The sequence below is a fragment of the Paralichthys olivaceus genome, chromosome 5 (assembly GCF_024713975.1).
Source record: "Paralichthys olivaceus isolate ysfri-2021 chromosome 5, ASM2471397v2, whole genome shotgun sequence".
Classification (NCBI taxonomy): domain Eukaryota; kingdom Metazoa; phylum Chordata; class Actinopteri; order Pleuronectiformes; family Paralichthyidae; genus Paralichthys; species Paralichthys olivaceus.
This window is the reverse complement of record NC_091097.1, coordinates 16,747,576-16,774,738: the sequence shown is the minus strand read 5'-3', so window position 1 is coordinate 16,774,738 and position 27,163 is coordinate 16,747,576. Positions and strand designations below refer to the sequence as shown.

At 42.5% G+C, this 27,163-nt stretch overlaps 3 protein-coding genes and 1 long non-coding RNA gene across 8 annotated transcripts; 1 reads left to right on the top strand and 3 right to left on the bottom strand.

Moving 5' to 3' along the window:
* Positions 1-296: 296 nt before the first annotated feature.
* recql5 (RecQ helicase-like 5) lies at positions 297-11,903 on the bottom strand. Of its 3 annotated transcripts, XM_020103023.2 has the most exons (19): positions 11,657-11,903; positions 11,396-11,517; positions 10,514-11,035; positions 9,894-9,990; positions 9,697-9,808; positions 9,439-9,601; positions 9,270-9,352; positions 5,516-5,737; positions 5,316-5,409; positions 4,277-4,313; positions 4,136-4,194; positions 3,621-3,691; positions 3,426-3,519; positions 3,179-3,358; positions 2,441-3,087; positions 2,313-2,355; positions 2,018-2,242; positions 1,836-1,908; positions 297-1,498 (listed from the first exon to the last, which is right to left on the bottom strand). In XM_020103023.2, exons 1-19 carry the CDS (start codon positions 11,751-11,753, stop codon positions 1,374-1,376), a joined length of 3,066 nt encoding a protein of 1,021 aa, XP_019958582.1. In that variant the 5' UTR covers positions 11,754-11,903; the 3' UTR covers positions 297-1,373. The 3 variants fall into 3 exon arrangements, 2 of the variants coding, with proteins under 2 accessions (XP_019958582.1, XP_069381474.1); XR_011241128.1 differs by lacking the exon at positions 297-1,498 and having other exon boundaries at positions 1,831-1,908; positions 5,516-5,783; positions 11,657-11,888; XM_069525373.1 differs by lacking the exons at positions 297-1,498; positions 1,836-1,908; positions 2,018-2,242; ... (5 more) ...; positions 4,136-4,194; positions 4,277-4,313 and adding an exon at positions 4,524-5,237 and having other exon boundaries at positions 11,657-11,888.
* On the top strand, positions 6,812-8,563 carry LOC109639520 (uncharacterized). The gene is made up of 3 exons (XR_002203400.2): positions 6,812-6,951; positions 8,218-8,336; positions 8,423-8,563. It is a non-coding gene; the product is annotated as an uncharacterized lncRNA (long non-coding RNA).
* A 626-nt stretch (positions 11,904-12,529) lies between the features above and the next one.
* Positions 12,530-17,860, bottom strand: LOC109639490 (butyrophilin subfamily 3 member A3). Of its 2 annotated transcripts, none has more exons than XM_020102983.2 (10): positions 17,671-17,860; positions 15,790-15,872; positions 15,218-15,316; positions 14,822-14,923; positions 14,562-14,696; positions 14,354-14,491; positions 14,219-14,270; positions 14,108-14,134; positions 13,515-13,541; positions 12,530-13,423 (listed from the first exon to the last, which is right to left on the bottom strand). In XM_020102983.2, the coding sequence occupies exons 2-10, from the start codon at positions 15,850-15,852 to the stop codon at positions 12,864-12,866; spliced, it is 1,203 nt and encodes a 400-aa protein (XP_019958542.1). In that variant the 5' UTR covers positions 15,853-15,872; positions 17,671-17,860; the 3' UTR covers positions 12,530-12,863. The 2 variants fall into 2 exon arrangements, with proteins under 2 accessions (XP_019958542.1, XP_019958543.1); XM_020102984.2 differs by having other exon boundaries at positions 14,562-14,693; positions 17,671-17,810.
* A 731-nt stretch (positions 17,861-18,591) lies between these two features.
* LOC109639488 (uncharacterized) lies at positions 18,592-27,068 on the bottom strand. Of its 2 annotated transcripts, none has more exons than XM_020102981.2 (5): positions 25,142-27,068; positions 24,555-24,664; positions 22,102-22,191; positions 21,123-21,293; positions 18,592-19,568 (listed from the first exon to the last, which is right to left on the bottom strand). In XM_020102981.2, the coding sequence occupies exons 1-5, from the start codon at positions 25,290-25,292 to the stop codon at positions 19,389-19,391; spliced, it is 702 nt and encodes a 233-aa protein (XP_019958540.2). In that variant the 5' UTR covers positions 25,293-27,068; the 3' UTR covers positions 18,592-19,388. The 2 variants fall into 2 exon arrangements, with proteins under 2 accessions (XP_019958540.2, XP_019958539.2); XM_020102980.2 differs by having other exon boundaries at positions 21,123-21,296; positions 25,142-25,444.
* Between the last annotated feature and the right edge of the window lie 95 nt (positions 27,069-27,163).

The window sequence follows — 27,163 nt, the reverse complement described above, 5'->3', positions numbered from 1 at the left end:
ATCATTAGTGTATGTTTATTTTGAACATATATATAAAATACTGTGACGACAACAATAAAACTGCATCATCATCAACTCCCTTCATGCATTTTCAACGCTTCTCTTTCAGGGACTGAATTCAGGTACATCAGAAGCTGGAAGTAACATGAGGCACGTGAAGGCAGCGCTGCTGGAGGTGACGTCACTGTATATCTAACACTTGTCCCTGGCACCGACGTCTCCTCCCCCTCCCCCCTCCAATAAGTGGATTTGTCCAATTGAATTTCCCTTTAATATCAGAAACGTCTCACACTCAGTTCCTGTTCAGCATAGAATTTATTGTAAACATTTCGCAGCAAAGAGCAGATCATCGATGGCTGCTCAGACTCAAGTCTTCGTCCATCAGTGCTTCAAGTTTACTCTTTGGGTTTTTTTTCCATCTGGTCTGTGGAGACAAACTGCGGCCGCACACTAACCTGACAGGGACTAACATAAGAAACCATCGAGATAAAAGAAAAGAAAAATACACATCCTTTAGCACAAATTCTTCTATTACCAGAGAATCTACAAAATTATGTTTAAGTAAAATAAAATACAGACTTTTATACCATACAGTATCTTATCATTTATGCTCATTTGCTTTGCTCTCTGTTCGTCCGTTCAGTAGACTATGTCAAAACACGTAGCAGCAATTAAAAAGTAAAAAAAAAAAAAAATCCCTTGCAACAGAGAACAATGTGGTTGAATTGATAAGTGTTTTTATACTTTAACCCAGTTTACTTCAGGGTGTGTACACTTCACATTACTGACAACCTGAGAGAAGCTCAGTTGTTTGGTCGGTTCACCACTTCGTCCAGAACTAACTATTCCATAGATTGGCAGGAAATTTAGTGAAGACATTCGTGGTCCCCAGAGGATACACTCCAGTGAAGCTCAGTAAGAAAATCAGCACGCGAAGACTCTAAACACGTACAAGTGCAGGAGAAAAAAAGAGGAGTGTAGTGCCACATACACAGTATTATTCCCTGACTATACTGAGATGACGTCTGTTTCTGCCTGTAGAACAGTCATTTCAAGTTTTAGTCATCAGAACTGTGAAGTGTACACATCCTTCAGTTAACAGGCAGAGACATAAAAGAACACGTATCATGTTTGCACAGAGTTCTACTTCTGCAATCTCAGGATGCAACAGTCCATTTTTTATTGCTTGATTGTGGGAAAAAAACCACTGTAGCAGCAACCAGCCTGGACAAAAAAAAGAAGTTTAGCAGCAAATCAACCATGAACCTGGTCGTGAGGCGTCAGCGACAAAGCCTGAGATCAATGAAACAAGAGGCACTGACAAAGAGGAAGTGAAGGGGCTGGCCATAAAAATGACTACGTTTCGATTCCCCTCATTCCTTGTTCTCTGTGGCGTTACAGCTGTGTGGTCTTTTAAGGTGCTTCCAGTCTGCCTCACTCTCACAGCACTGGACTCTGCTGAAGAATTTCTTGATGAGAGCTTTGGCTTCTGTTTTAACTGTGGACACAGAGAGGCAGAGAGTTGAGCCGGTTTCAGACATGAACTGACATTCTATACGTGAGATGACGATGTATTTAAACGAATACAAATTCCGAGCCTGTGTGAGAATACAGCAGTCTGGAAAGTTCACAGCGAGCAAGTGGGAGTGTTGATGACGTTTCGAACACATATTGACGAAGATATAAATATCTCAGGCTGAAAAAGAGGTGCCATGCTCATAGACAACACAAATGAAGAAGTCAGATTGGAAAGACAAGATTAAAGAGCTGTTGGTGTTCGTAACAGTGCAAAGTTGGAGAATTGTTTATTCTTGTTAATGATTTATCTTATTTACCTTGACCTTTTCCCAGACTCCTTCCTTCTGTAAGAAGGTGAGACAAGTAGCGAGCAAAGGACTTGAACAGCTCCTAAACCAAAAAAAAGCAACCGCATAGAATTTAACATCAAATTGGTCAAACTAGTTATTTCATTTCTCTCTCCCGCTTCTCTGCAAGAAACGATAATCATCTCTCCCACCTTTGTGGCAAACTTCCCCTGAGTGTAAAACGGGTCCAGATATCGGACGACAACATCGGCCGCTTCCTTCAGCGTCACTGGATTCGGCGGCTCATTCACCGGTTGCAGGGCCCTCTCCTGCACGTTAGGGTTGAAGGTCACTCTTCTGCTGCTGCCATCTGCAGGCCGGCTGCGTTTCGCTGGAGGAGACGACGGCTCTCTGTTTGACTTCATGTCATCTGTCAACTGGACACATGCATCATTAGCGACTGTGCAGGAAATCAATCTTCAGACCGGATTGGAAAGCGACACCTACCTCTTGTATTAGAGCTGGTTTGGCTGCTTCTTGTTCTTCTTGTCTGTTTGAGGGGTAAAATATTCTGTTACAGTTGATAGAAAAACAGCAAAGTTTTCATTAAATGGTGAAATCACTTATTTGCAGACCTTAGTTCCTGATGAGATGAGTCATGAATCTGCTTAAGCTCTAAAGTCTCTGTTTGATGCATTTCCTCCTCGACTTGATCAGCTGTAACGATCACTTCCTTTTTACTTTCTTCCTGCATCACATCCTGAGCCTCCGACTCCACAGGACTTCTCTCCATAGCTTCCACACTGGAAGGTGAGTGTTCCAGCTGGAAAAAGTTTTCATGTTGGACTAAGTTGGTAGTTTGAGACACCACAGCATCAAGTCCCTTCAGCTCCAGTGGCTCATCCTGGCTTTTATCCATTGTTTGCTTCTTGGCAAAATACTGAGAAATGTTGCGGGAACTCTTTGCCGCTTCCGCCAGCTTCTGCTGCTTCTTGCTTATGGCTTTGCCAGCTTTCGTCTGGCTCTCTGTAGAGGCAGCGACTGCATTTGCTCTGGCCTGAACGGACGATGTTACAGCTGAAGCTATGTCTGTGTTTATTCTCTCCTTGTTTCCCTTGACAGACGACTCTCCACAGCCTCTTGAGCCGTCATTGTAAAAACCGCCACTCTCTGACCCTTTGTTCAAAGCAGTGTCCATCACGGAGAGCTCCAGCAGATCCTTGGCAGTCTTGAAGGGGTCCGATGAGCCCCTCAGGCCTGCTCCGACCCTCTTACGCTTCAGCTGCAGGAATAATGGAAAATAAATAGTGTTTATATCTAAAGAACCGTCTGAAAACACAACAATCCACCATAAGAATAGTGTGTACTCTTACAGAGTAGATTTGTGATGCAGGCTTGAACCCGTGCAGTTCCTCAGAAATGGACAAAGAAGAGGAGGTGGATGCTTCCTCTACGGGTTCAGACTCAACTTCTCCAAATTCACTGCTGCTGTTCATCTTGTCTCTTTTTTCTCCTCCAGTCGAGGGAGTTGCTGTTTTCTTCATTTCTGCCACCTTCAGAATAAGAGACGAGTTCAGCTTGTATCTTCCTTATATCAGCAGCAGGGCAGTCAGAACCTACCTTCTTTAGCACAGCAGCCTTGTATAAGTTGGCAGACTTGCTGTTCTTAAAAACCGTGTGTTCCAGATCCGCCGCCGAGGACAGAGGGTCGCAGCTGAGAGACGGAGGGGAGAGGAAGAACAGCATAAGGCGATTTAAGTTTCTGAAGAAAATTAATATTCACAAGAATGATGATTCATGTGTCTGCATACTCACATGAATGTGCCTTCTGCCCCCTGGTGGTCAATTAATGCCTCTTCCAAGAGGTACAGGCAGTGCTCTCTGGCCTGGAAAATCAGGGCAATTAACAATCAAATAAAAACAATAATTTAGTGCGTTGTGCAGATATGTTCTGTAAATATCCTCATTTCCAGAATTGTAAATGGAGATTTACACTTTTGCTGTACAAGATGACAAAGCAAACACATTTTCTGATCCCTCTCATGTGTAGAGTTCATATATCATCATATGAAAGAGTTTTAATTTAAATTACATCTGTTTACGACATACATAAATCACAGTGGCAGTATATTGTTTTGATCAGAGGCGCTCTCCTCTGTGTTGTGTTCACAGTTTATTCGACAGTGCTGTTGTGTTGCTCAGTTAAAACGTTGGCTCCACCATCTCCCTTCACATCACATGACACATGAGTCACAGAATTCCTGCAGACGTGATAATGAGTGCAGCGGGTATGAGGAATGTGTTGGTGGCGTTCAACTGCTCCACTGTACCTTTACAGTGAGCCTGGGGATCCTCTGGCTGCTGGCATCTCTGAGTGGGCAGCCGTCATCTGCACAGAGGGACACAGCAGTTACATGACCGTCAACATCAGCCTGCGTATTCAGAATTAGTTTCTTCTTCATTGATTTTACCTGGAGGAACAAAATCTTCCCTCTGACCATCAGTTCCCTGAAGAAAGACAGACAGAAGTTAGTAGTTCTAGATAAGCTGGGGAGGATTTTCTCCATGTCTGTGTGTGTGTGGACAAAATAACTCAATAACACATGCAAGGATTTTCACAAAACTTGGTGTGAGTATTACTTGTGACTTGAGTTTCATACAAACACTATGGCAGCTTCAGTGGCTTTAAAGTTGAACAAATCATGTGCACGGGTGAATTCATGTAAATATGTTTTATTAAACTTAAGCAGCAAAAACAAATGAATAATTGTGGCTAGAAGTGTTTTTTTCTTCGACATTTGCCTAAGAAGTTATAGCAGATTCGGGCAATGCCACCGGTAAAGCTGATAAGAAACAATTAAAAAGGCGACCAAAATAAAATGCCCTGTTACCTTGAATATAAATTCTCTAGGTTTGATCATTGTTGGGAACATTTTGAAAATGTAAGTACACTAGTCAAAAATATATTTAACAGGTTGTTTTAAGACATTTAATGAAGAATTGTAACATAAATTTAAATCAGCTATTGTTGATTCTAATTGACACGTTTTTCTACTGTCATCTCCAATATGCCATGTATTTATATTTGGGTGTAGAATCACTATAATCTGGTATTTCTCTTCATTGTGCCTAAAACTTAAATGTAGTTGTTAGTGGTGAAACGAAATGAAGTTCCCCTTAATTTCCATTGCGATGAAGCCTTCGTTTAAGTTCTTCTTTTACCATTTTACAATTATGACATTCCTTATTTTATTGATGTGTTGTAAACTGTTTAGCCAGGCTCCACTTGGACCTGCTGAGGAATCGTTTGCCTTCAGTGTTGTGCCACAGCTCCGCTGAACATGTGGGAGCGATTTACTACGAGCTGCACTCACAGGGGCCCCAGCAGCCCCCGTCTTTGTGCTACCCACAGCTGGAGAGCAGATGTACAGACTAGAGACACAAAGCAAACAATGTATGGAGTTGTTTTCAGACAGAGACAGTGTATATTTTTAAATAATGAGTCTTCACCTTGCGTAGGTTCATCTGCTTCTTGAAGAGGTCAGAAAACTCCTTTTTCCTCGTTGTGCCATCATCTTCACCGCTGTTTTCCCCTTCGTCATGCCTACAAGATGTGAAATCAGTGTCAGTCTACTGCCTCTGCATTATATTAGACTGAATCCACACATCAGAAATATAACATCCCCAATGGGACAAATCAAATGTCCTGCCTCTCAAAGCCGTAGCCCTTCTTTCCACCTTCGTAAAGTTTGGGAATGAAGCCAAACGGTCCTGTGGGCTTGTTGCTCTGAGCTGCAGCGGTTCTGGTGCTGAGGGTAGCCCCTTTCTCCAGCTGGGCTCGTACAGCTTTAGGGTTGCGGCAGTAGTCACAGGCGCCGGCACAGTTTGGCGCCTTGTCCCCAAAGAACTTGGAGATGATGGCATGACGACAACTGTTGGGTAGATGAGAGACGCTGATCAAACGAGGTACTACAGCTCCTGAAAGTTAGAATAAATTCACAAAACAATCTGAATTTTGCTGCATATTAGAATTTGCATTTAAATAGTGAAAAGCAAACGCCACTCCATCATGTACAGGCTGTTAGAGGAGGCTTTCTAGAGCATGACCGATCTATTAGATGTTGTGTAACCACAACTGTGATCGATTTTTCTTTTATGAAATGAGGCAAATAGAACTCTCTTGTCACATGACATTAAAAATACAGTTGCCTGGAAAACACAACACAAAAGCTAAATCACAAGGAGCTATTAACATCTGCACTTTTGTATGTTCTGATATCAAAAATACATTAGGGCAAATCAAATCTTAATTTGAGGAGTGATTTTTCTCTCTCATCTTCCTGCATATTAAAGCTTTTTGGAAACAACATTCAGTCGTTTCTAACAACAGCTCACTTCCTGCTTGTTGTTTTTTTTAAATCTCTGGTTTTCTCTGTGACTGTTCCATTCTTTTAAAAGGCCTATATCAGATCCAGTATTATGTAACAGTCAATATTCACACAACAACCACACAGTGTGTTTGGGAGGTGGCTCATTAGACGAGCCACTTTCTACAGAACAACATTCTAACTACCTAGAAATGGAAACGCTGCCTCCACAGCCATGAAAGAGAGAGGAGCAGTCTAAACCAAAGGAGGTGGGGAAAGACGAGGAGGAACAATAAGAGTGTGTGAAGTGAACACTCCCAGGCAGCATTGGACGCATACAAAGTGAGGCTCACCAGTCAAATTGCAGAGCAGATAACTACTGTACGTGTGTGACATCAACAAAAACCACTAAAGAAGAGAACAAGCCTGAGGAGCAGAAGCTGGAAAAAAACCAAATTTCAAAGGGAGGACAACAACGGAGCAGCGAATGAGATTTGTTTGAGTTTCATCTTACTTTTCTTCGACTCCTCATGCAGACCATCATCTATATCTGAGACATTATCCCTCCTAACCCTAATCTCAACCTGTCTGCTAATCGCAGGCAGCGTGTGAAGGCTCCTCTGGATGATTTAGTGCACTCAGACGCTCTGCAGGCAAACTCCTGCAACGCTCATCACTGTCTCCTCCGCATCAACTGGTCTGCTCACTTCTGTTTTGTCATTTCTGACACTTAAGTCTGGGCTTGGCTGAGTGAGTGAAAACAACAAGGGCTCTCGCAGGTAAGTGCTTTTGCAGCAAGTGTGTCTGTTTTAAGTGTGTTTGAGAGACAAAGCGCAGGCTGGGAAGAATGAGAAGAATGATTTTAAAATATGGACACAGAGACAATTTTAACTAGTCAGCTTTAAAATGAGGAATTGGTAAATCTGAAGTTTAGCAGTATAACAGCTGGATGTTGATATATAATGATTGTTCGTGACTGAACCAAACACAGAATTAAAGAGTTGCTGCAGATTAAAAACAAAAATCCACATTGTTTTTATCCAGATTTTACACATGATTTCAATTAACAACACATTCCCCTAGTTTAGTAGAAACAGATAAATGTCATTTTTAGACTTTGGTTTTCAAACAGTCTGGACAAAGAAAACGATATGTAGGATTATTTTTTATTTCATTTCTTACTTTTGGACAGAGGAAGGCTAACTGTTTCCCCTGTTTCTAGTCTTTGTGCTAAGCTAAGCAAACACTGTTGGCAAAAACCTTTGGCTCAGACATAATTAATTCTGTTCCCCAAAAAGTTGACCTAAAAAAATTAATTCTGTTATTCGGTGTTTGTATCCTTCTACCATGTCTTGTAATGCAGCGCAACACCATAATCACTCTGCTGCCAAAACCAGCAAATAGCTGAACCCCAAGACAGTCACACCCATTTTACACAGACAATGGTAAATCATGCAAAATTGGACACTAGCCACTAAAATTATATACCGTTGTTATAGATGCAGCACCGTCTATACAAATAAAAACACATTTAAACACACAGGGATGTGACCACAAGAAGAACCCTGCTTTGTTTTTCTCCTCTTCTTGTTATGTGTTCTTACAGAAAGCTTGAGAGAGGGTTAACCTATTAGATATGCTTAACACCCTGAACCACCAGCACCTCCCTCTGCATTAACACCCTGGTAAACTGACTCACTCCCAAACACCTGCTTGGCTAGAAACACTACATACTTTTCATCTGTTCACTCCCAGCCAGTTAAAGGTCTGAGTTTCTTTCGCTGTAATTCTCCAAAATTCTCTCTTAAAAATCACAAAACCACAGGTTGAGAATCTGTTAAGCTGCACTTCATCATGTCCGTATATAAACAGCTGGAAAAGATCTGCTTGTGTCAATACACCAGCGATGTTGCCTTACCCACTCTGGGTGTCAGGAACAGGAGTTACATCCTGATGACACTAAACACAGGCAAATAAATGTGACTCTGTGTAAACTTGACCTTTCAGTGTAAATACATCCACCGGTATATCTGCTTTGTCAATAGGATGGATGCTGGAGAACAGACGCTGACCCTTCTGAACAGGGTATGGGTAAAGTTGCAGAATCTGCCCAGCGCCAACAGTATAGATGTGGGGGCTTTCCTCGTCCTGCTAACATTCATCTGTAAGTCACCTCTCTTCCTTTACTGATTTTCTGGATTCTTAAAAAAAACTTTCTGGTTGTGACACTGCTGATTTGCTCTCCCACAGTGGTGGTGGTGGTCATGTCAGTGGTGACCTGCTTGACCTGCTGCTGTTGTTGCCGCTGCTGCAAGACCAAGATGAAGGGACCGAATATCTGAACAAATGTGCTCAACGCGAGGAGGATTATTCAAATGTGCAGCTTCCGACATCAAGCATCTAAGCACAAACAAAAGAGTTGCAAGTGTTTTTCTGCAGCTCTCTCAAGTGCCATTGCCATGTTATTCATAGGCAGACATTCAAGATCTCTGCGGAGGTTCAGACAGGGTGTGTCCAGCTGCACCAAAGAAGCCAAACCCTTGAACAATAAACTGAACTGACGGGCACAGAGAGGGGTGTCCTGACTGGCTGCCAGAAACACCTGCCAAAGGTGCCAGGTTTTCAGAAGAATCCACTCTCTACAGGGCAACAACTCCCCTGACGTTGGGAAAAGGCAGGGCCACACTCAAAATGCAACTTTAAATCATGAAGGCAAAATACATGGAATTTGAGCAGTGAAAATAACTAAATAAAATAAATAGAAATTGAAATAAACTGCAGGACATCAACAATAACAGTAAGATATGATGGGGGAAGATAAATTGCTTTGTTTGTGAGACATTGTTGAGGAGTGGGACAAGATTCTCCTGAACTGAAGCTGTTTCATAACTGGGACTCGAAGAGAGATCAAGTCCGCCCTCTGCTGTACGCAAACTGACATAGCATGTATATGATTAAAGTTGTATTACGCATGACGTACTTAAGCAAAGGGAAAATGGATTATGTAACGAAGTGAGGCTTTGACTTAACACTTATTGTACTGCCCACTTTGATTTGTAAATAATAAACAAAAAGTGAGAGGGAATTCTTCACTTACCCTTCTTTCTCACAGAATGACACCATGGCTTCAAAGTCTATAATGGCTGCTTTGTCCGTCTCTTTTGCAGAACCGCGTTTTGCCTGTGGAAATATTGATCAGAAATGTTCACAAACATTGACGTTAATCTGAATCCTTACATTCTGAGTCCTCTGTTTGCCATGCCGACCTGTCTCTTGCCGACTTCCTGTCGGATGAGGAAGTTAATTTGCTCCTTGTCTCTCCGGGAGTAGTATGTGCGACAGGAGGAGGGCAGTCCGTCTCGCCCTGCTCGTCCGGACTCTTGGTAGTAACTGGCCAAAGACTTAGCGAGGTTCCAATGAGCTACAAACCTGTGGGATTAACAGAAACATCAGCATATACACTATAAATTTAAATACAGTAAGTAGCATAAAAATAATGCAGCAAAAGCCCCCCACTCCCTCACCTGACGTTCGCCTTGTCTACTCCCATGCCGAAACTGATGGTGGCGACAATAACCAAAACTTTACCCTGCATCCACTCATTCTGGGCCTCTGTGCGATCTCCTGTTTTCAGACCTGAAAAAAGCACAAAAAGTCAAACATTATTATTATTTCTGGTATTTTCTAATACTGCACATACTGAGCAGAAAAACACAATTACCTGCATGGTAAGGCTTGGCCAAGACTCCAAGCTTGGTCAGCTGGTAAGCCACCGTTTCACAGCCATCCCTGGTCCGACAGTAAACAATCCCACAGCCCTGTTCACAAACACCATAAAGTGTGAGGAAACCAGCCAATGAAAATATCACGAGCCAAAGATTTTACTTTTCTGTATCAAACAAGAATTCTAAAAATTTTAAAAACAATGTCTGGAAAAACAAATAATTATAACGCTCTGCAGGATGTGATTTTGTTCCATTTCAGAGCTGATGATCGGCACAGTGTGTTAAAATAACCGTTTTGTTATCCAGTTGTAAAAAATCCAGCCTTCAGCACACCATCAGATATGGACAGAAGTTTACAAACAAAATGCAAAATCATTGACTTCTGGCAGAAATAGAATTTTTGTAAGACTTTTTGTAAGAACTTTCCGTGCATGTGGAAACTAACATATATATATTATTGAAATATATTGAAAACCTTAGGTTCGCCATTGCAGTTGTCTTATGATTCATTTATTTTTGTATTTCTGTTCTTTGTTTGTCTCCAACGTGACATGTATATTAAACTATGAGGAGTCATAATGAAGAATCCAAACATCACTGAGTCCAGTCTACTGACCTGTTCATTAGACCCACTGCCCAGCGCCAGTGCTTGCTTAATAAAAGCATGGAGGTGGACATAAGGGTTCGGCAGCAGCTCCATGAAGATCACATCATAGTGCAAGTTACTGCGAAACACCGGTGCAACAAAAGACAGCGGCAAGTGCAGCTTCAAGGACTGAACAATGTCCTGCTGCACATTCTTGGGTGCTGTCGCTGTCAGGGCCAAGCAGGGAACTCCAGACAGGCGCGCACGCAGCTCACCCAGTTTGAGGTAGTCCGGCCTAAAGTCGTGGCCCCACTGGGAGACGCAGTGAGCCTCGTCCACGGCCATGTAGGACAGCAGGCCGCGGGAGCACAGGCCTGTCAGGCACGGCTGGAATGAGGGGGACGCCAACATCTCTGGTGTTATGTAGAGGAGCTTCAGCTTCGGCTGGCTGCTCTCCAGGTCGCTCATGATCAGACGGCGCTCGCCTACTGGGAGCTTGGAGTTGATGGAGCAGGCGGGGATGTTCAGCTCCCTCAGGTGTTGCACTTGATCCTGGGAAAAGAGCGACACGTGAGAGTGTACAGAGAGTGAGTGAGAGTGTACACTGAAGCTCATATGTGTGTGATGTGTGTATAATATATATATTATATTTCAGATTTTATATTTCATGCGCAAACCGCGACAGTTTAAAGTGAACAGACATAAGTTGGTCTTCTTCTATCATTTTTTTGTGGAGAGCCTCCTAACCTTCCATCCTAACCACGTTTTATGACAGTGTCCATCTATGTACCCACCCACCTACTCACCCACCCACTTACCTACTCACCCATCCACCCACCTTGAGTCCCTACTCACCCACTTACCTACCTACCTATCTGCACCTGCCAGTGGAGGAAGGAGACAGACACTGACCTGAATGAGAGCAATGAGCGGGGATATAACCAGAGTGATGCCCTCAGCCAGCACCGCAGGCAGCTGGTAACAGAGGGACTTCCCTGCTCCAGTGGGCATACACACGAACACATCCCGGTCCCCTGCACACAGGAAACACCACCATGTCACACACTGGTGTCAACAACCACACTTCACATCCAGCTTCACGTTCTCAGGCTGCTCTGCTAGCTAACACCAGCTAACTAGCACGGCGGATAAACACACAGCCGCTGAACTCACCTCTGACGACCGCGCTCACCACGTCCTCCTGCTGTTTGGTCCTGAAGCCGTCGAACCCGAAGTGGGTTTTTAAAGCCGCTTTTAAACTTGTAGTCATGTTGTTTGTGTCATGAAACACTCTCCGGTGTCTTTATCCCCCCGAACCCCAACACCCGAGGAGGGCGAACTCACTCCGGGGGCCAGAATAACGCGCCGAGCCAATCAGAGCCCGGGAAGGAGCGGGGGTCTGGTGTCGTCGCACACCAATGACGTCATCACCGGAGTCGAACCAGAGTTATTCTGAGGACAATAATAAAACGGTTTAAACGTTCAATCCTGAGGCCAAATTTAATATATTATATACAGTTTTAATGTGTAATATATTAAATATGATTGCAATTGATCTAGTTAGATTTTATTATGTATTATATGCAACTTATATTACTTTTCTGATGTCTATTTGTGACTGCCCTCTGCTGCTGTAACGTTGTAAAGTTCCCCACTTTAGGATTAATAAAGGATTATTTTGTATATTTATATATATTATTTGTTTCCTTTATCACTGTTTGCATTTGTTTGAGAAACTTGTTGTAACCCCTGGTATTGTATATTCGTTTATTCCTATTTGCTTGTTATGTCTGTTTGTGCTTTATGTTGTTTTGCTAATTTCTTAAATAATTCTAATTATTATTATTATCATTATTGCTGTTGTTGTTACTGTTATTTGCTATCATCAACATCATCAGTAACTCTGCATCTGTTTTTACAGACACAAATAGTAAAAGAATCACCTATATGATACCTCACAAACATGGCTGCTCAAATATCTTCAAACAATACATTTGCTTTGTTACACCCAACACTGCAGCCCTGCACCAATAAACAGACAAAACGTAAGACACAGATTTGGTTTATTTATAATTCACAAAGTGCATTCTTACTGCAGGATTCATATTGCACATTACATTACATTAAAGCTATAGGCTTGTTTCAAATATACAATATGAAAATACATTATGCATGTGAGCAAAGGGTAACATGATAACTCTATAGGGGTAGCAACAATCACATTGAAGCAGCAGCAGCATAGAGTGTGGTCACATAGTGGAGCTAGTATTGTGTTTTACATCAGGATCACTGAGTCGGATTACAGCATGATATAACTGGGTTTCTCTTACTTTTATAGGATGTCTACTGGAGTTTAGAGGAAGATGTGACAGAAGGAAATTCAACCCCAGAGGCAGGAAGTGGAGCAGAGACACTGGGTCTTAGCAGCTGGGGACTTAATCACCAGATCCTTAATAATCTCCACTGTACCAAACAAGGGGAACAGCTTCTCAGTGAAGCTCTCATTGTAGGTGTAAATGTGAAGGTGTTTGTCCACATCATAGAAGGACAGTTGGCCCTGGTCGTAGTCGAGGTAGATGCCAACCTTGCGGGGGATGAGGCCCGGTGGCAGGGCGGTGAAGGGCACAGTCAGCGCCTTCAGCTCAGTTCCCCTCTCCAGCCGCAGGGTCATGTACCCTGTGTTGGTGTTCAGCGACTTGAAGCCTTTCCTCAGGGCAGACTCTTTAGCCACTCCCAGCCGCCAATCCCGCTCACCGACCTCCACCTCCCAGTAGTGCCGGCCAGAGTCAAAGCCCTCCACTCCGACAGCGCACCACCAGCCGTCGAAGCGTTGGTGGTAGTTGGGAACATCCTTCCTCTCAAAGCCACAGCGCATCCTCTTCTCGTCAGTGGAGATGAGAAGATCAGGGTTGGCTGTGTCCAGATCCAGAGTCACCTCAACTGCAGGGACATGGAACTGTTTGATTAACTAGACTACTGACTAACACAGCTTACTGACTAACACAACAAACTAACAAAATGAATTGTGTACCTGCAGCATCTGAGATCCAGTCCCACACTGCAAAAAAGTAAGAAATGACAGTGAATGCAACTTAATTACACCAAACTGGTTTTACAGAATCAAAAAAATTGTTTTCAGTTTAGAATTGAAGGCATATGACCATTATTTATGGATCAGATTGGATAATTTGGTTTTAAGGTTGAGGAAAGGAGACTTTGGTTGCACTGACATTTTCCAGCTCTCGAAATTACATTTGATGCAAATTTCAACCAGAAAAGTTTGCCGTAATGTTGCCTGTTTTTTATTCTCGTTGAAGTTTGCCTGACAATGAACTTAGAGGGGAAAATGTTGAATCAATTAAAATTCTGGGAGCTGGAAAATTTCATTGTGTGGCAACTTCTGGTTTTCATTTATATGCTGATTTTTGTCCCGAGCTTGTGCCCAGTGGGGGTTGGACATGCACACTATCCATCTATCTGCATACGAATCTAATACTAAGCCTTGTGGAATTGGATTCTGCAAAACTACAATTAAATGATCTGCAAAAAAAACTCATGCAGGGGTTTTAAAATAAAACAAATCAGGCTTTCGGTTCGAATGCTGATCTACTGTATGTCTCTTACCTGGTTGAGGAATGTAGGATATGGCACCTGAAAGGAGATAATCAGAGACTCTTCAGAATGTAAATATTTACAAATGAAATTAACCTTAATTTACTTATATGCTCAACATACCAATATTCTGAGTCCTCTGCTTCCACATGAGCCACTGTTGCGGTATGGTGTCCTGCAAGAAAACATCAACAAGGCTTCTATTACACCAAAATGAAGTTCAGATCCCAATGTGTGTATCATAGCATGGACTCGTACCTTATCTGGGCGCTGCAGCAGTAAAGTCCACATGACCAGCTCCATAGCAGTCAGCAGATTGGGCACACGGCCCCAACGCCAGGCTGACTGCAGATCCTCCAGAACCTTGGCCACAGGCTCCCCAGGACACACGCTTTGCTGCAAGATGATCAGTGGGATTGGAACGTGTCAGCAGAAAACTGCAAAAATCAGCTGAACAGGAACTTACATCTGGCTGAGCTCTCAGGTCCTTGATCCAATTGAGAATCACGTTTTTGGCCTGCAGCAGGTCCTGCTCAGTGATCAGATCAGGCAGTTTTCCCTCATCCCTCTCTGGCCAGCCATCGGTCTGCATGGGCTTCTTCTGCAGACAATCAGATCCATATATTTAGTGAATAAACCTTTCTATGCCTTGTGTCAGCATAGTTATATCCTGCCTCTGTAATGTCATCTGGAAATTGATCATTTAGATATTTTTCGGATTAGCACCTTGCTCTCCAGCATAGCGGCCCACTGGACGATGAAGAGCCTGCAGAGAGGAGTCGGCCAGGTGTCATCCTGGTCCCAGATGTGCTCCAGGACTTCTGACCCCTGCAGTGAGAGAACAGAGAGGTAGAATCATCATCATTTCTAAAAAGGCTCATTGAAGAAGAAGAAGAAGACACAGTATGAGTTTGACAAACGTGTTCATGACAGGAAAATGTCAACAACATTCAAGTGAGGGGTGGCGTCCGGTTAGATTACACAGGAGGCAGGACATAATGTATAAATTCTCCTGTGTTCTCACATAAAGCCCCTCTGGAAAATTTTGAAAAAGGTTCAAGCAAGTCCTAACTTTTCCAAAAATAGGTTATAATATACTTGTGTATTATCAGGTGTTTGTACCTGGCACACTCGGCTGAAGTCTCGAGCCAGATCCAAAACAAACAACTGATCCTCATCCAGAGGCTCCCTCTTGTCCTTCTTAGCTCTCTTCTGTGATTCCTGCAGGGAAATTCAAAAAGTAAAGGATTTTCTGAGCAAAACTGTTCAGAAAGGTTTTCGGTAAAAAAAAAAGAAAAAAGAAAATAAGACAGTTGGAAGACGTTAACGCTGCTTTACCAGTGGATTAGAAAGTAATAAGGTCAATCTAGAAAGGAGGAGGTCACTCAGCTTCATCAAAATGCACATCATGGTTCTGTTGCTGTCAGCAGAAACAAAAGACACCCACCCTCCCTCCCAGGCTCTCTGCCTCGATTTATCTCATCAGCAACTCTCTGCACTCAGAGGCTGTTTCTGGTCAAATAGACCCAGGAGATGAGAAATGCACGCAGTCACATGCTACTCTAAAAATGTTTTCATGTCAACCGTCTGCTTCAGTGTCGAGGTGACTCAAAACCATTCTGCTGGGAGAGAAACATGGTTGTTTAAACATCAAACGCACAGCGTTTGTTTAGAGTGCACCACACATTTGTCACCTTTATCTTGGCCGTCAAGTTTTTGGCCGGCTCCACCATGAAGTGAAAACACTGCATCATCATGGTCACGCTGCGACAGAGTCCTACCGTGAGAAACACAGACACACGTTATCATAGATTATCACATGAACATGTTTTTAAGGTGAGCAGCCTTCACACAGGACGTTGCACATTCATGTATTTGGGGTACTTCCTTGTCCACGTAGAAGTGAAACACCTCAACCTGTAGTGTACATTCAGGTCACTTGTGACTGTTTCAACCAAGTCGTCCATCTGACTCTTGTGAACATGATATCTCCAGAACGCCATGAGGGAATTTCTTTAAATTTGGTACAAATGATCACTTTTACTTCAAGATGAAGTGATTCGATTTTGGAGGTCAAAGGTCAAGGTCACTGTGACCTCTAGTTCTTGTTAACCTGATTAGAATCTGGAGGTCAACGGTCACAGTCACTGTGACCTCACAAAACTCTTTCTTCCCTTGTGGACAAATTATTTTACACAAATGTTCACTGCAACTCACAGATTAATTGATTAGATTCATGTGGTCAAAGCTCAAAAAACATGTTTATTACCCATTTAACATTATAACTCAAATCTGCCAAAAGTGAATTTGTTCTAATTTTGGTCACTTGGGTTCAAAGATTAATTGATTACATGTCAGTGGTCAAAGGTCACAGTGATCTCACATGAATCTGGTAATAAATATGTGTAGACTGAAACTGTACTGGTTGGTGGAGGCATACAACTGGTATTTCTGGTTACATTTGGATGTTATGAGGTGGAACAGAATGTATTGTTAGTTTCGGGTTCTGAAAGCAGACACTAATCAAAAACACCAGCACGTCAAGTCAATTATTAAGCTCATGATACAATGTTCAAGGAAGAGAAGGTCTCAGTGTGATCACCACCACTTTATAAGAAGATGAGGGATGTTGTGTCCTCGGCCTTGCCTGCCATCGTCAAATATAAAATGATCCACTAACCAAGTTAATAAGGTCAAATTATTTCCAGTTAGAGATGTGAAGCGGGTCGACCTTTAAGGAGGTTGCATCAGAGTCAGAGAGCAGCAGTGATCATTAACTGGAGCAGAACCAAGCGATGGAAAGCAGGCAGTGTAAAACGTGACAGGCCTTCCAGCCTCAGCAGAAGATTATGAGCTCAGACTGAGGTTGGTCTGGTCGGCACTGCAGCTGTTCGGACGACCAATCTGAACTGGTTCTGATGCCGACCCAGACTGAGGAGGACGAGGGAGGATTCATGTAGCTTCAACCCATTTAGAAACTAGCGTTTATCAATGGTTTCATTAGACGTGGCCACAAATAGAGTAGACAATAAATAAAGTTCAAAAATAAAAAGATGTTTTTGTCACTTGTCAGCTCAGTCAAGCTCCACAAAGCTGCAGCACTGAGGTGTATATAAATAAATTAATAAAGTACTTCTGATTCTAATTTCAATAAATGACACTGATTTATACTCAGAATATATATTTGCATACTAAGCTGATTTCATTAGAGACATTTGCACATGATGATATTGGAAGTGCAGGAACTGAAAACCAGCTGCAGGCGTATATGGAATAAGAAAACACTCCGTTACAAAACATTCATTCGTGTGGGAAAACATGACCATGCAGCTTTTTGCAGAGCGACCCAGATCTGGAGGCCAGCTGATGACTGCGCACTGTGCGTAAACACACACCTGCCGTGTGACTTTGCGGCAAATCTGCAACACGGACGTAGCAATACTCTTAATTCTTACATGCACGTGATGTAACACAATGAGACATTTGAATCAGAGTGTTGGAAGTAATGTTGTCTCAGTGGTGCGTCCTGCAGAACAACACAAATAACAAATGACATGACGCACAGCTCAGCCTACCTTGATCCGCAGAGGTTTGCTGAAGCAGTGTGGATCTTCTCCGGTCTGAGAGGAGAACAGGGCCCGGGACTCAGAGGGTTTGGTGTGGGAGCTGCTGCAGTGCCTCTGACCTTGTTTACATACTTGGCTGATCGGAGAGCTTCGGTTTTTTTCCGGCAGTGACGAAGGCGACTCTCCAGTGGACGAGGCGCGCAGCCATGTTTGTGAGGTAACCAATAGGTGACGCTGTTCCTGTCACAGTTTGGTCATTAAACACATAGAGAACTGAGGGGCAGAGTCAACAACAACAACAATAATACTAACTATTATAATCATTATTGTAATATAACATTAAAATTCTTAATGTTAATAAGTATATAATAATCCTATAGTATATAACTGTACAACTCAGGTGCCACTCTGCAAATGAAAAGTTCTTTTGCTTTTAATATTATTGCTACGATTTGCTGAAAATACTTTTGTGCCTAGTTTTTATTTAATTGCAGAATATTTGTGCATTTTTACAATGTTGTAATTCTACTTTTACTTAAGTAAAGGATCTGAATATGCCCACCAGTAACTTCAAACCAGCAAGATTTGAATTGGTAATGGTGTTTTAAATTTAAGCCTGATCAAATGTATATGCTCACAATCATTGTTTGACCAGGATTCAAAATGACAACATGAAGATTTTGACAGAATAGTCCTGAAGAGCAAATTCTAATGTCACACACCGGTCTGATAAAATCATATGAGGGCAAATGAGGTACCACTCCACTACTTAAACTGGCCACCCGATGTCAAAGGTCCGCCTCACTTTCAACACCAGATTACGACTTTTTGTTATATCATCACCTGCTGCTACTGTGTTGTTATTACAGTCCATTAATTTAGAAAAAACAAGAAAAGTTTTATTTAATGTGTTTTAAAAGAGAGATAATGATGGTTCACATGTTTTTTTTTAATAAATACAGTACAGGACAACATGCAGGACAAACATTTTGCATCATGTTTACATCGTGAGTCGCACAAACAAAACAAGTCTGGACAAGGAACTGTTTTCATTTTACATTCATTGCTGCTGAGGACTTGAACACTTTTGGAGAAGAGAACAAACAAATCCACTTTCTGTCCTGACATCAAATCATATCAAATGTTATGTTACAAAATCTTTGATAAGAAAGTGACAAATCATAGAGTCTTGTCTGCTTCAGCAAAGAAAAAGAAAACTGAGGTATTATGAAAATAATACATGTCTTCATGAAAGGCACTCTCTTTGGCACCTTTTCAACCTCACTGGCTGAACCATATAAGCTGGAGCAGTATGGCCCAGCCTCTATCATTAAAACACCTCTGATAACCTCACAAACCAGAAAAATTAACAGAGCAAACAGCAAAAAACTAATTCACACTGTTCAGAAAGAACACAGAGGGTCGCTTTTTGGTGCAGTCCCAGTAATCCACAAATCCTCATTCGGATGATCCAGCCACCTCAGAAAAGGTTCATATCCACTTTGCTGTGTTTTTAACATTCATGTGTTCCAGCCAAATGTGTCCTCCCCTGCAGGGTGTGCAGCTCCTCTTTGGTTCCCCCCTCAGTCTTGAGGAATCTGAATCAGCTCGTGTGAACGTGTGAAGGTACCAGTCATGATCAGCCTTTACAATTCAACGATTTCATCTGGATGAAAGCTACAGAGTTCTTTTCACATTCATCGGGCAGCTTGAGAAGTCGGTGAGGATCAGACAGGTAGAGCGGTGGTGTTGGTGTCCGAGTTGGCTGGATGAGGTGCGTCGCTCTGAATGTCAGCTCCTGGGTTGGTGTAGAGAGTGTGAGGTGGAGAGATGTCCACAGCAGGTGAGAGGATGTTGTATGGCAGCTCCATAGACTGGCGGATACTCTCTTCATATGTGGGAGGAGGCTGCGGGACATGTGGAAACAACAAGATTTTCTTTAAACAGTGTTTTTTGCAGAATTGTTGGTTTCATCGTTGTGTTTCATGTTGTCCATGTGAACAAATGTGAAGTTTCCCTCACCTATGTGGACGTTTTTTTTAGCATCTTTCAGCTCATTGTTTTGGTTTTCAATGCTGCTGTTTCTCATTATCACACTTAGCAGATACTGACCCAGTTCAGACCTGGTGTTAACATCCTACATGAGCGGCTGCTAGATGTCTTATAAATATAGAATATATACATTACAAGTGTACATTTACCGTATTTCAACCTTTAACCCGTCTCGTGTCATCTTAGATTTCCTCCATCACAAGACGCTGCTATAGTTGCAATGCTTACGTATCACAACAGAGGGTTCAGTGTACCACCTGTTATGTTTAAATAGCAATTCACATTTCATAGTATCGTGCAAAATGCAAAACTGGCAAGACAGCTTCAGATTTTGATGTGAATGAGGTAAATGAGTCACCACTTTCACAGTGATGGTTGACAAAGGTTACAGCTGCTTGAAGGACTTCTTGAGGTCTGACATCTTCCCAAAAAACCAAGTGGAACATGTTTGTATTTACATTACCAATGAATCTGTCCCCTCATCGGCCGCATGGAACATGTTTTCCTCCATTGAATTATCTTTCTGATCACTTCTGGCAGATTCACACTCCCTGACTGAGCCCTCTTATCTTTTAATTGCTTGGGGACCCTCAGGCGACAAGAGCAACCCTACAAGCCTGCCCTCTGTCCGCTACACACACCACACAACCCCACAACCCCACACACACACCAGGCTGTCAAAGGTTTTATTGCTATCCTGCCTCAGGCCAGCGGACGGACAGGGGGAAATTTAGGGGCCAACTCTTCTTTAAGGGGGGTAGGAGACTTTCAGTGAGGAGTGATGGGTTGACTGGAAATTAATGTGTGTGAATGTGCTTTCTGTGTGTGTCTGTGTGTGTGTGCATGAGAGAGAGAGATGGGCAGTCATGCTAGGGACTGTTTAATTAAGGAAAAGGATGGGAGGTCAAAGAAGAGAAAAAAACAGTTGAAGACAGAATCACAAAGCTGCATTTTCAGGCACTGTTTGCACTCAGGATGCAGACTTTAATTATGTTTGATGTGCCTTTTTCTCATTACCTTGTTTGCTCAAGCGTTGAGCGACTCAAAAGCTCAGCGAAAGATCAACACGAGAAAACCTTGAAAAGCGGCCGACAGCGGCACAATTCAGCAGCGAGCATGAGATGAGCTGATAGTGCACCCTGCTCTCTTCCCTCTGAATTCAGTCTAATCTTTGAACAAGCTCCAGTTACATTATTGTGTGACAGCGTGGTCATAATAGACAGAACCCACTTCATACTGTCTCTACTGATTGTGAAACCACAGACAATGGCATTCTCTCAAACTATAATAGGAGTTGAATATCTCTCCTATTCCCATGCTTAACAACAGCACCTGAATTACTCGATTGTCAAAGTGTTTTTGAGTGTATCAATTGCTGTGACACAGTCCTGATGCCTAATATATCCCACCTCAGTCACAATGGGTCCATTGAGGCCAAAGCGGTCCGCGATCATCATGTGGATCTGCCTCTGGCGGTCCTTTTTTCGAACACTCTCGTAGGAGGGGAGCCTCGGCAGGGGGGCGTCCAGCGTTGGCAGGCTGTAGCTGGAGGGCAGGCCGATGAAGAACAGCTGACCTGCCTGCTGAGACACACACAGGCCCAAAAACAGAGGGACACTTATGAAGGACAGGAAACAGAAGCTGTTACATGCTGAGAATTATGGACAATGGCTCAAATTTACCCCATCAGTGACACCCACTTTAAAGATAAAAACCAGAAAGATGCAGTAAATTCCCTCAAGACATTGGGAGTGAACCAATATATCCAGTGATAGCTGTATTATATGTGTATATAATAAAAAATGTTCCCCCTTTCTTCTTCTTCGCTCCAAAACAGCAGCTATAGTGCCTCTAAGTTCTGCTTTTAAAGTGGGGAAGAACAAGAGATGTCCAGTAGTGTAGCGCTAGACAGAGCTTCCTGCAGTCAACAGCCACGTGTATATGCAAGATTTCAGTTTCGAGGGGTGACACCAGTGTTGCCAATTATAACTCTAGCAATGTCATAAAACGTTTAAAGTACTATCACGCAAAAGAGCATGAGCAGTTCACAGAGGCGGAGGGGAAAAAACGACGGACAAGGACAGCCAAAAACAAGAAAGTGACAAATTTGTTGAGTTAATTGTTGTGTTTTTCTGGATTTATTTAATTGTGTTCTTCTTCAGTTATGACTGTCAAACTAGATATTAAAAGAAGTTCTATGGCATTAATTAGTTTCAGAGGGTTTACCCGCCAGGCCATACAACAATTACAGCAATCTTCACTTCATAACAGTCAGGAGGGAAAAAATGGTATTGTAATTAAGGAGTGACAGTTGATATTTGTATTGCAATACAGATTGAAAGATGTAGCTTTAACAGCTGATGCCATTTCACTTCTGGGCTCTCTCACCTGAGTGTTGTCGTCATCCATGATCTCCTGCTCCAGACAAGAAGATCCCACCAGAGTCTGTCTGCTGCTGTAGTACTGAGGGGGAGCGTCCTGTAACACCAGCAGTAATGACAGTCACATGTGTGTCTCAGGACCCTGATTATAAATTAACTTGTTCAAGATAAAAACAACATTCATCCATTTACAATCTAACTAAGTGATATGCCAGCGTGTGACCCTGCTGCTCATTCTGCAATTCGTCAGAAATCCACTAATTTGGGCCCAATTGACCAATTTTCATGCCTTGTTTAGTCACTGTAGACGCTGGCTGTTTTAGCCATACCATAAATTATCTAATCAATAAGACCACCACCCTCCGATTAACGTGCCTCCTCCCAGTTCCACCCCCTCTGAAACAAGACCTGTCAGTGTCTCACTGTATGAGGTGCAGGAATCCTAAAAAAAAGCCTGCCAGGAAAACTAGGTAATTGCCTTGGGTCTGAATGAGTCTTCTTTGTGTGGAGAACAATGCAATGTCCCACTGTGTCATCAGTGTCCCTAGGCAACAAACCACACCGTGTGGTCTTTTCAGCGTTTCTCTATTCCCTTGTAACTGCGGCAGGTACCTCTTAACGAGCACACTCCAATACACATTATGGCCTTGTTTGTCATTAGGGGCCGGCATTACAACAAAGTCAATTTGTTGCTTGACTGAGATTTAAATCCGTTGTGAGGATAAGAGGCGTTAGGACATCAGTTGTTACTCATACAACAGAGATTTATTTCTGATTTGGAGGCAGCAAAACGGGAGTTAAGCGAATACACATAGGGACCGTTCCAATATTAGATTTATCATTTTCCCAGGCCAGTTGCAACAATGACATCACTCACTTGTAGAGTGACGCACTCTAACGACCTTTGCCATAACCCCCAAATCATTTCAGAATAAGAGACGACACTAAAAAGCTGATGTCAAAGGTCACTTTCCCTCAGTGGTTTGTACTTTTAAGAAGCCCAAAAAAAGAGAGGGGGAGAAAAAAAAAAAGAAGAGTTGTCCTTTTGTCTCCTGTCATTGATTCAGCCAGTGTGAAAAAGCACAACCGTGTAAAATCAGTGTTGAAGTCGGGGGAGGACCCCAGTGGCAGCGTGCCTTTTTCAACACCGCAACTTAAAGGAGATCCATTGTCCCCTTTGCGTCCCCCAACACCCACAGTGGGGTCTGTCCACTATTCATGGTGCAAACTGAAGCAGGGAAAGGTATGTGACTATGAAGTCGAGGACATGAAAACGTCCCACAAGAGCACAATGAAAGTGTTTGTGTGTGTTTCCCTCATGGAAGAACTACCCTTCACTTCTCTCTTCTTACAGTCAAGACAAAAACACTCTATAGGATACTGTGAGTGAGTTAAATATCCCATAACAAAAGAAAATAAACTCTGAAACAACATGGGTGCAGACTCTGTTCACAATCTGTCACGTGTAGTTTAATGTGCTGACCTGACAGTAAGTTAAGGCAGCAGTGCTTTCTTATCAGCGACAGCATGAATACAGCTGTAACTGGAGGTCAGCAGGGCCAGTCTGTACCAGTGACACACTCTGTTAGTTCCTTAAATGGGATGACAGAGATTCTCCGTTAAAAACCACAGGCGAGCAGAGCTTCCTGTGTGTGTGTGTGTGTGTGTGTGTGTGTGTGTGTGTGTGTGTGTGTGTGTGTGTGTGTGTGTGTGTGTGTGTGTGTGTGTGTGTGTGTGTGTGTGTGTGTGTGTGCGTGTGTGTGTGCGTGTGTGTCTGTGTGTGTTTGTGTGGGGGGGTTGTGTCTCTGCAGCTCGAAGATAACACTGAAACTTCACCCGTGGGACTTGCGTTCATGGAATACAAGAGGAAGAGGAAGCAGAGAGAATGGACGACCAGTGAGGAGGAGTTACATCTGTGGAGTGTTTCCTCTTCACCTCATCCTGCATCTTTACAGCTTCGCAAATGTACGACAAGTTATCTTTGGCAGGTAGACACATTGTTGGAGATGTGCCATCTTTAAAAATTAGATAGGCAATGATTAAAAATGTCACACAAAACATCAACGATCAGGTTGTGTTGCTTCACCTGCTACATGCCAATGTTAGGATTTGATCTGCAGTAATTTAATTTCACTGTTGTTGAACTACAACATCAATATGCATGGTACAAGTGCTAATTCTGTCCAATTCCATTAGAGCCACTGAGGTATTCGGAGATATTTCTGGAGAGCGGGCAAATTCAATGATCATATCACGTTTATTTTAGTCCCTTTCCCACAGCCGTGCAAATTGAATCTGACACATCTTAATGGCCCCTGCACAGGGTGCACATGGCCGGGTCCCTTCTCTGTCAGTGTGTTCCAAACAAATAAACTGGATCAGAATCAAAACTGAACATGTAGGTCACTGAAAAGAAAAAAAGAAAACTCAGCACAAAAGGCACTTGTGTTTTCCTCTCACCATATCTGCATGAGGCCGCTGATAGGAGCGGAGTTTGCAGCACTGTGGATCCTTGCGATAAATAATGGACAGCAGCACCGCAATAATCACAAAGAACACCAGAGAAGAAACTGTTTGAGAGCAGGAGAGAAGGAAATGTTAGTCACAGTTTAGTCAGGCAGCAGTTCCTCTCTACACCCACAACCTGTGGTTCAAGATCAGAAAAGCTTTTGACAATTGAAATCTTCAGTCCAGTTTCTGAATGGACTGTCTGTCTCTACAAATTGAAAACTTACTGGTGTTATTTCTCTCCTGTGCTCTACTTTTCTGTCAAGAACAATTACAACATGGAAGCAAAAGACAAAGATAATTCTGTCATTAGCTGTGGTTTAGAGGTTTGAGTGCCATGTGGCAATCAAATCCTTCTGTCACCGTTTGGAGAATGAAAATCATCCATCAAGCTGCAACTTTTTATCACACTGCTGCAACATGGTTATTCAGATACTGAGCCACCCAACAAGCAATTAGGTCGAGTTCACTCCCACATAGTTTTAAATGATTTACACATTTCCCTTTAATGAGTGAGACACTTTATTGAGTTTACTTACAGGACGCAGCGACGACAGTGAGTTGATCTGATGTCAGCTGTGAGGAGGGGATGGTTGGACTTGCAGTTGTGGACATTTCTTCTGTGAAACCTGTGATTGATCCCTTTAGAAATCCTCCTGAGCTCATCAGCCTCAACACAAAGGCTCTCATCTTCTTTAAAAAAAACTTAACTACATCAGAAAGCAGGGCCGGAGCCCACAGCTCCGCAGCTCCTCGTCATTGTTGTCTCTCCTGCTCCACAGACGAGTCCTCATGCGCTCCTCGTGCGCTCTGCAAGTCCGATCTCAAACTCAGTGCTCCCGGTAAACATGGCACAGAGTATATGTGCTCGTGCAGGCGCACTGACATTGACGCCCCCTCTCCAAACTGCGTGACGTCGCTGGAGTTGTCTGTGTGTTCAAGCATCAGCTATTTGGTTTCGCCAGGAACAGCAGACACTTCAGTGCCAGCAGACTTTTAACTCTATGACTAATTTAATTGGAATTTAATTGTCCTCGAATAAAAACAGAAGTCTGAAATGGAAATTGGCTCCAAAAACGCGTATGGCTTCATATCCGTGCGTAATTTCAACATAGGCTGCATTCCTTATTATATTACGCACAATCCACTGCAGACGGCTGCTGGTTCTTCCACCGTGTGATTGAGCACATCCAGACCAGGAGGTTAACACACTGGATGCCTGAGCCGGAGACCCGTTACCCTGGAGACTGTGGGGATCCCGTCCTGAGATAATTTCTATACAAACAAAGAGCCAAAATGTAGCATTAGTATTCATGAAGGAGAACTATGGAAAACACGTCTTCCCTCTAAGACTGCCACCGGGCACACATAAATTATCTTATTGAAGCTATTTTTGTTCGAGCTCAAACATTACAGATTTGGTCTCTTGTGTGTATTTTCAGGAGGTGGATTAAACTTTAAAATACTACAAGCAAAAGAAGAAGATATCACCTAATTGAAATAGGCAATAATTAGACAATTGGTCAAGGTAGATTTTTTCCATCATAGGAGAAGTGCAACCAAAAACTATTTTCAATTGAATATTCTAATCTAGCTTAAATTGTTGCCTTAATTAACTTGTCGATCGATTGATTGTTTCCGTAATGCACTGCTTGGTTTCTTGGGGACTGGAGGGTCAACAGGTCAATAGTGTCCTGACATCCCGGCCTTATAGAGGGTTAATCCTGACCCATGGTGGGGAAGCAGCGGGTCACTGCACAGCTGACCTGGATCTGCATCAGAGAAGTGCTGGGAGGTTACTGAAGAATCAACACTCAATTCACTCAAAGGAATAGAAAGTTTGTATTCATACTTTTCCATCCATCCATCCATCCATCCATCCATCTATCTATCTATCTATCTATCTATCTATCTATCTATCTATCTATCTATCTATCTATCTATCTATCTATCTATCTATCTATCTATCTATCCATCCATCCATCCATCCATCCATCCATCCATCTATCTATCTATCTATCTATCTATCTATCTATCTATCTATCTATCCATCTATCTATCCATCCATCCATCCAACCATCTACTCTATCTATCCATCCATCCATCCATCTATCTATCTATCTATCTATCTATCTATCTATCTATCTATCTATCTATCTATCTATCTATCTATCTATCTATCTATCTATCTATCTATCTATCTATCCATCTATCTATCTATCTATCCATCTATCTATCCATCCATCCATCCATCCAACCATATATCTATCTGTCAGTCCGTCCATCCATCCATCCATCCAGCCAGCCATCGATCTATCTCCATCTATCTTTCTATCTCTATCTATCTATTAATCTATCATCTCTCTGTATATATACTCTCTCTATATATATATATAACTTTCTCTCCTTCTCTCTCTCTCTCTATAGATATATATATCTATATATATATATAGATATATATATACTCTGTATCTCTTTTTATATATATATAGATATATAAACTTTCTCTCTTTCTATATATATTAACTTTGTCTCCAAACTTTGACCAACCTGCGGATAGC

Excerpts from the sequence above, each read along its gene's own strand:
- LOC109639490 (XM_020102983.2), bottom strand. The coding sequence starts at position 15,852 with ATGATGATGCAGTGTTTTCACTTCATGGTGGAGCCGGCCAAAAACTTG. Across the intron at positions 15,317-15,789 it reads ACTTGACGGCCAAGATAAAG|GAATCACAGAAGAGAGCTAA; the intron begins GTGACAAATGTG and ends ATTTCCCTGCAG. Across the intron at positions 13,542-14,107 it reads ATCCTACATTCCTCAACCAG|TGTGGGACTGGATCTCAGAT; the intron begins GTAAGAGACATA and ends ACTTTTTTGCAG.
- recql5 (XM_020103023.2), bottom strand. The coding sequence starts at position 11,753 with ATGACTACAAGTTTAAAAGCGGCTTTAAAAACCCACTTCGGGTTCGAC. Across the intron at positions 4,195-4,276 it reads GGAAGATTTTGTTCCTCCAG|ATGACGGCTGCCCACTCAGA; the intron begins GTAAAATCAATG and ends CCCTCTGTGCAG. Across the intron at positions 2,356-2,440 it reads TCATCTCATCAGGAACTAAG|ACAAGAAGAACAAGAAGCAG; the intron begins GTCTGCAAATAA and ends CCCCTCAAACAG.
- LOC109639488 (XM_020102980.2), bottom strand. The coding sequence starts at position 25,292 with ATGAGAGCCTTTGTGTTGAGGCTGATGAGCTCAGGAGGATTTCTAAAG. Across the intron at positions 22,192-24,554 it reads AGCGGCCTCATGCAGATATG|GACGCTCCCCCTCAGTACTA; the intron begins GTGAGAGGAAAA and ends CTGGTGTTACAG. Across the intron at positions 19,569-21,122 it reads ATGGACCCATTGTGACTGAG|CCTCCTCCCACATATGAAGA; the intron begins GTGGGATATATT and ends CATGTCCCGCAG.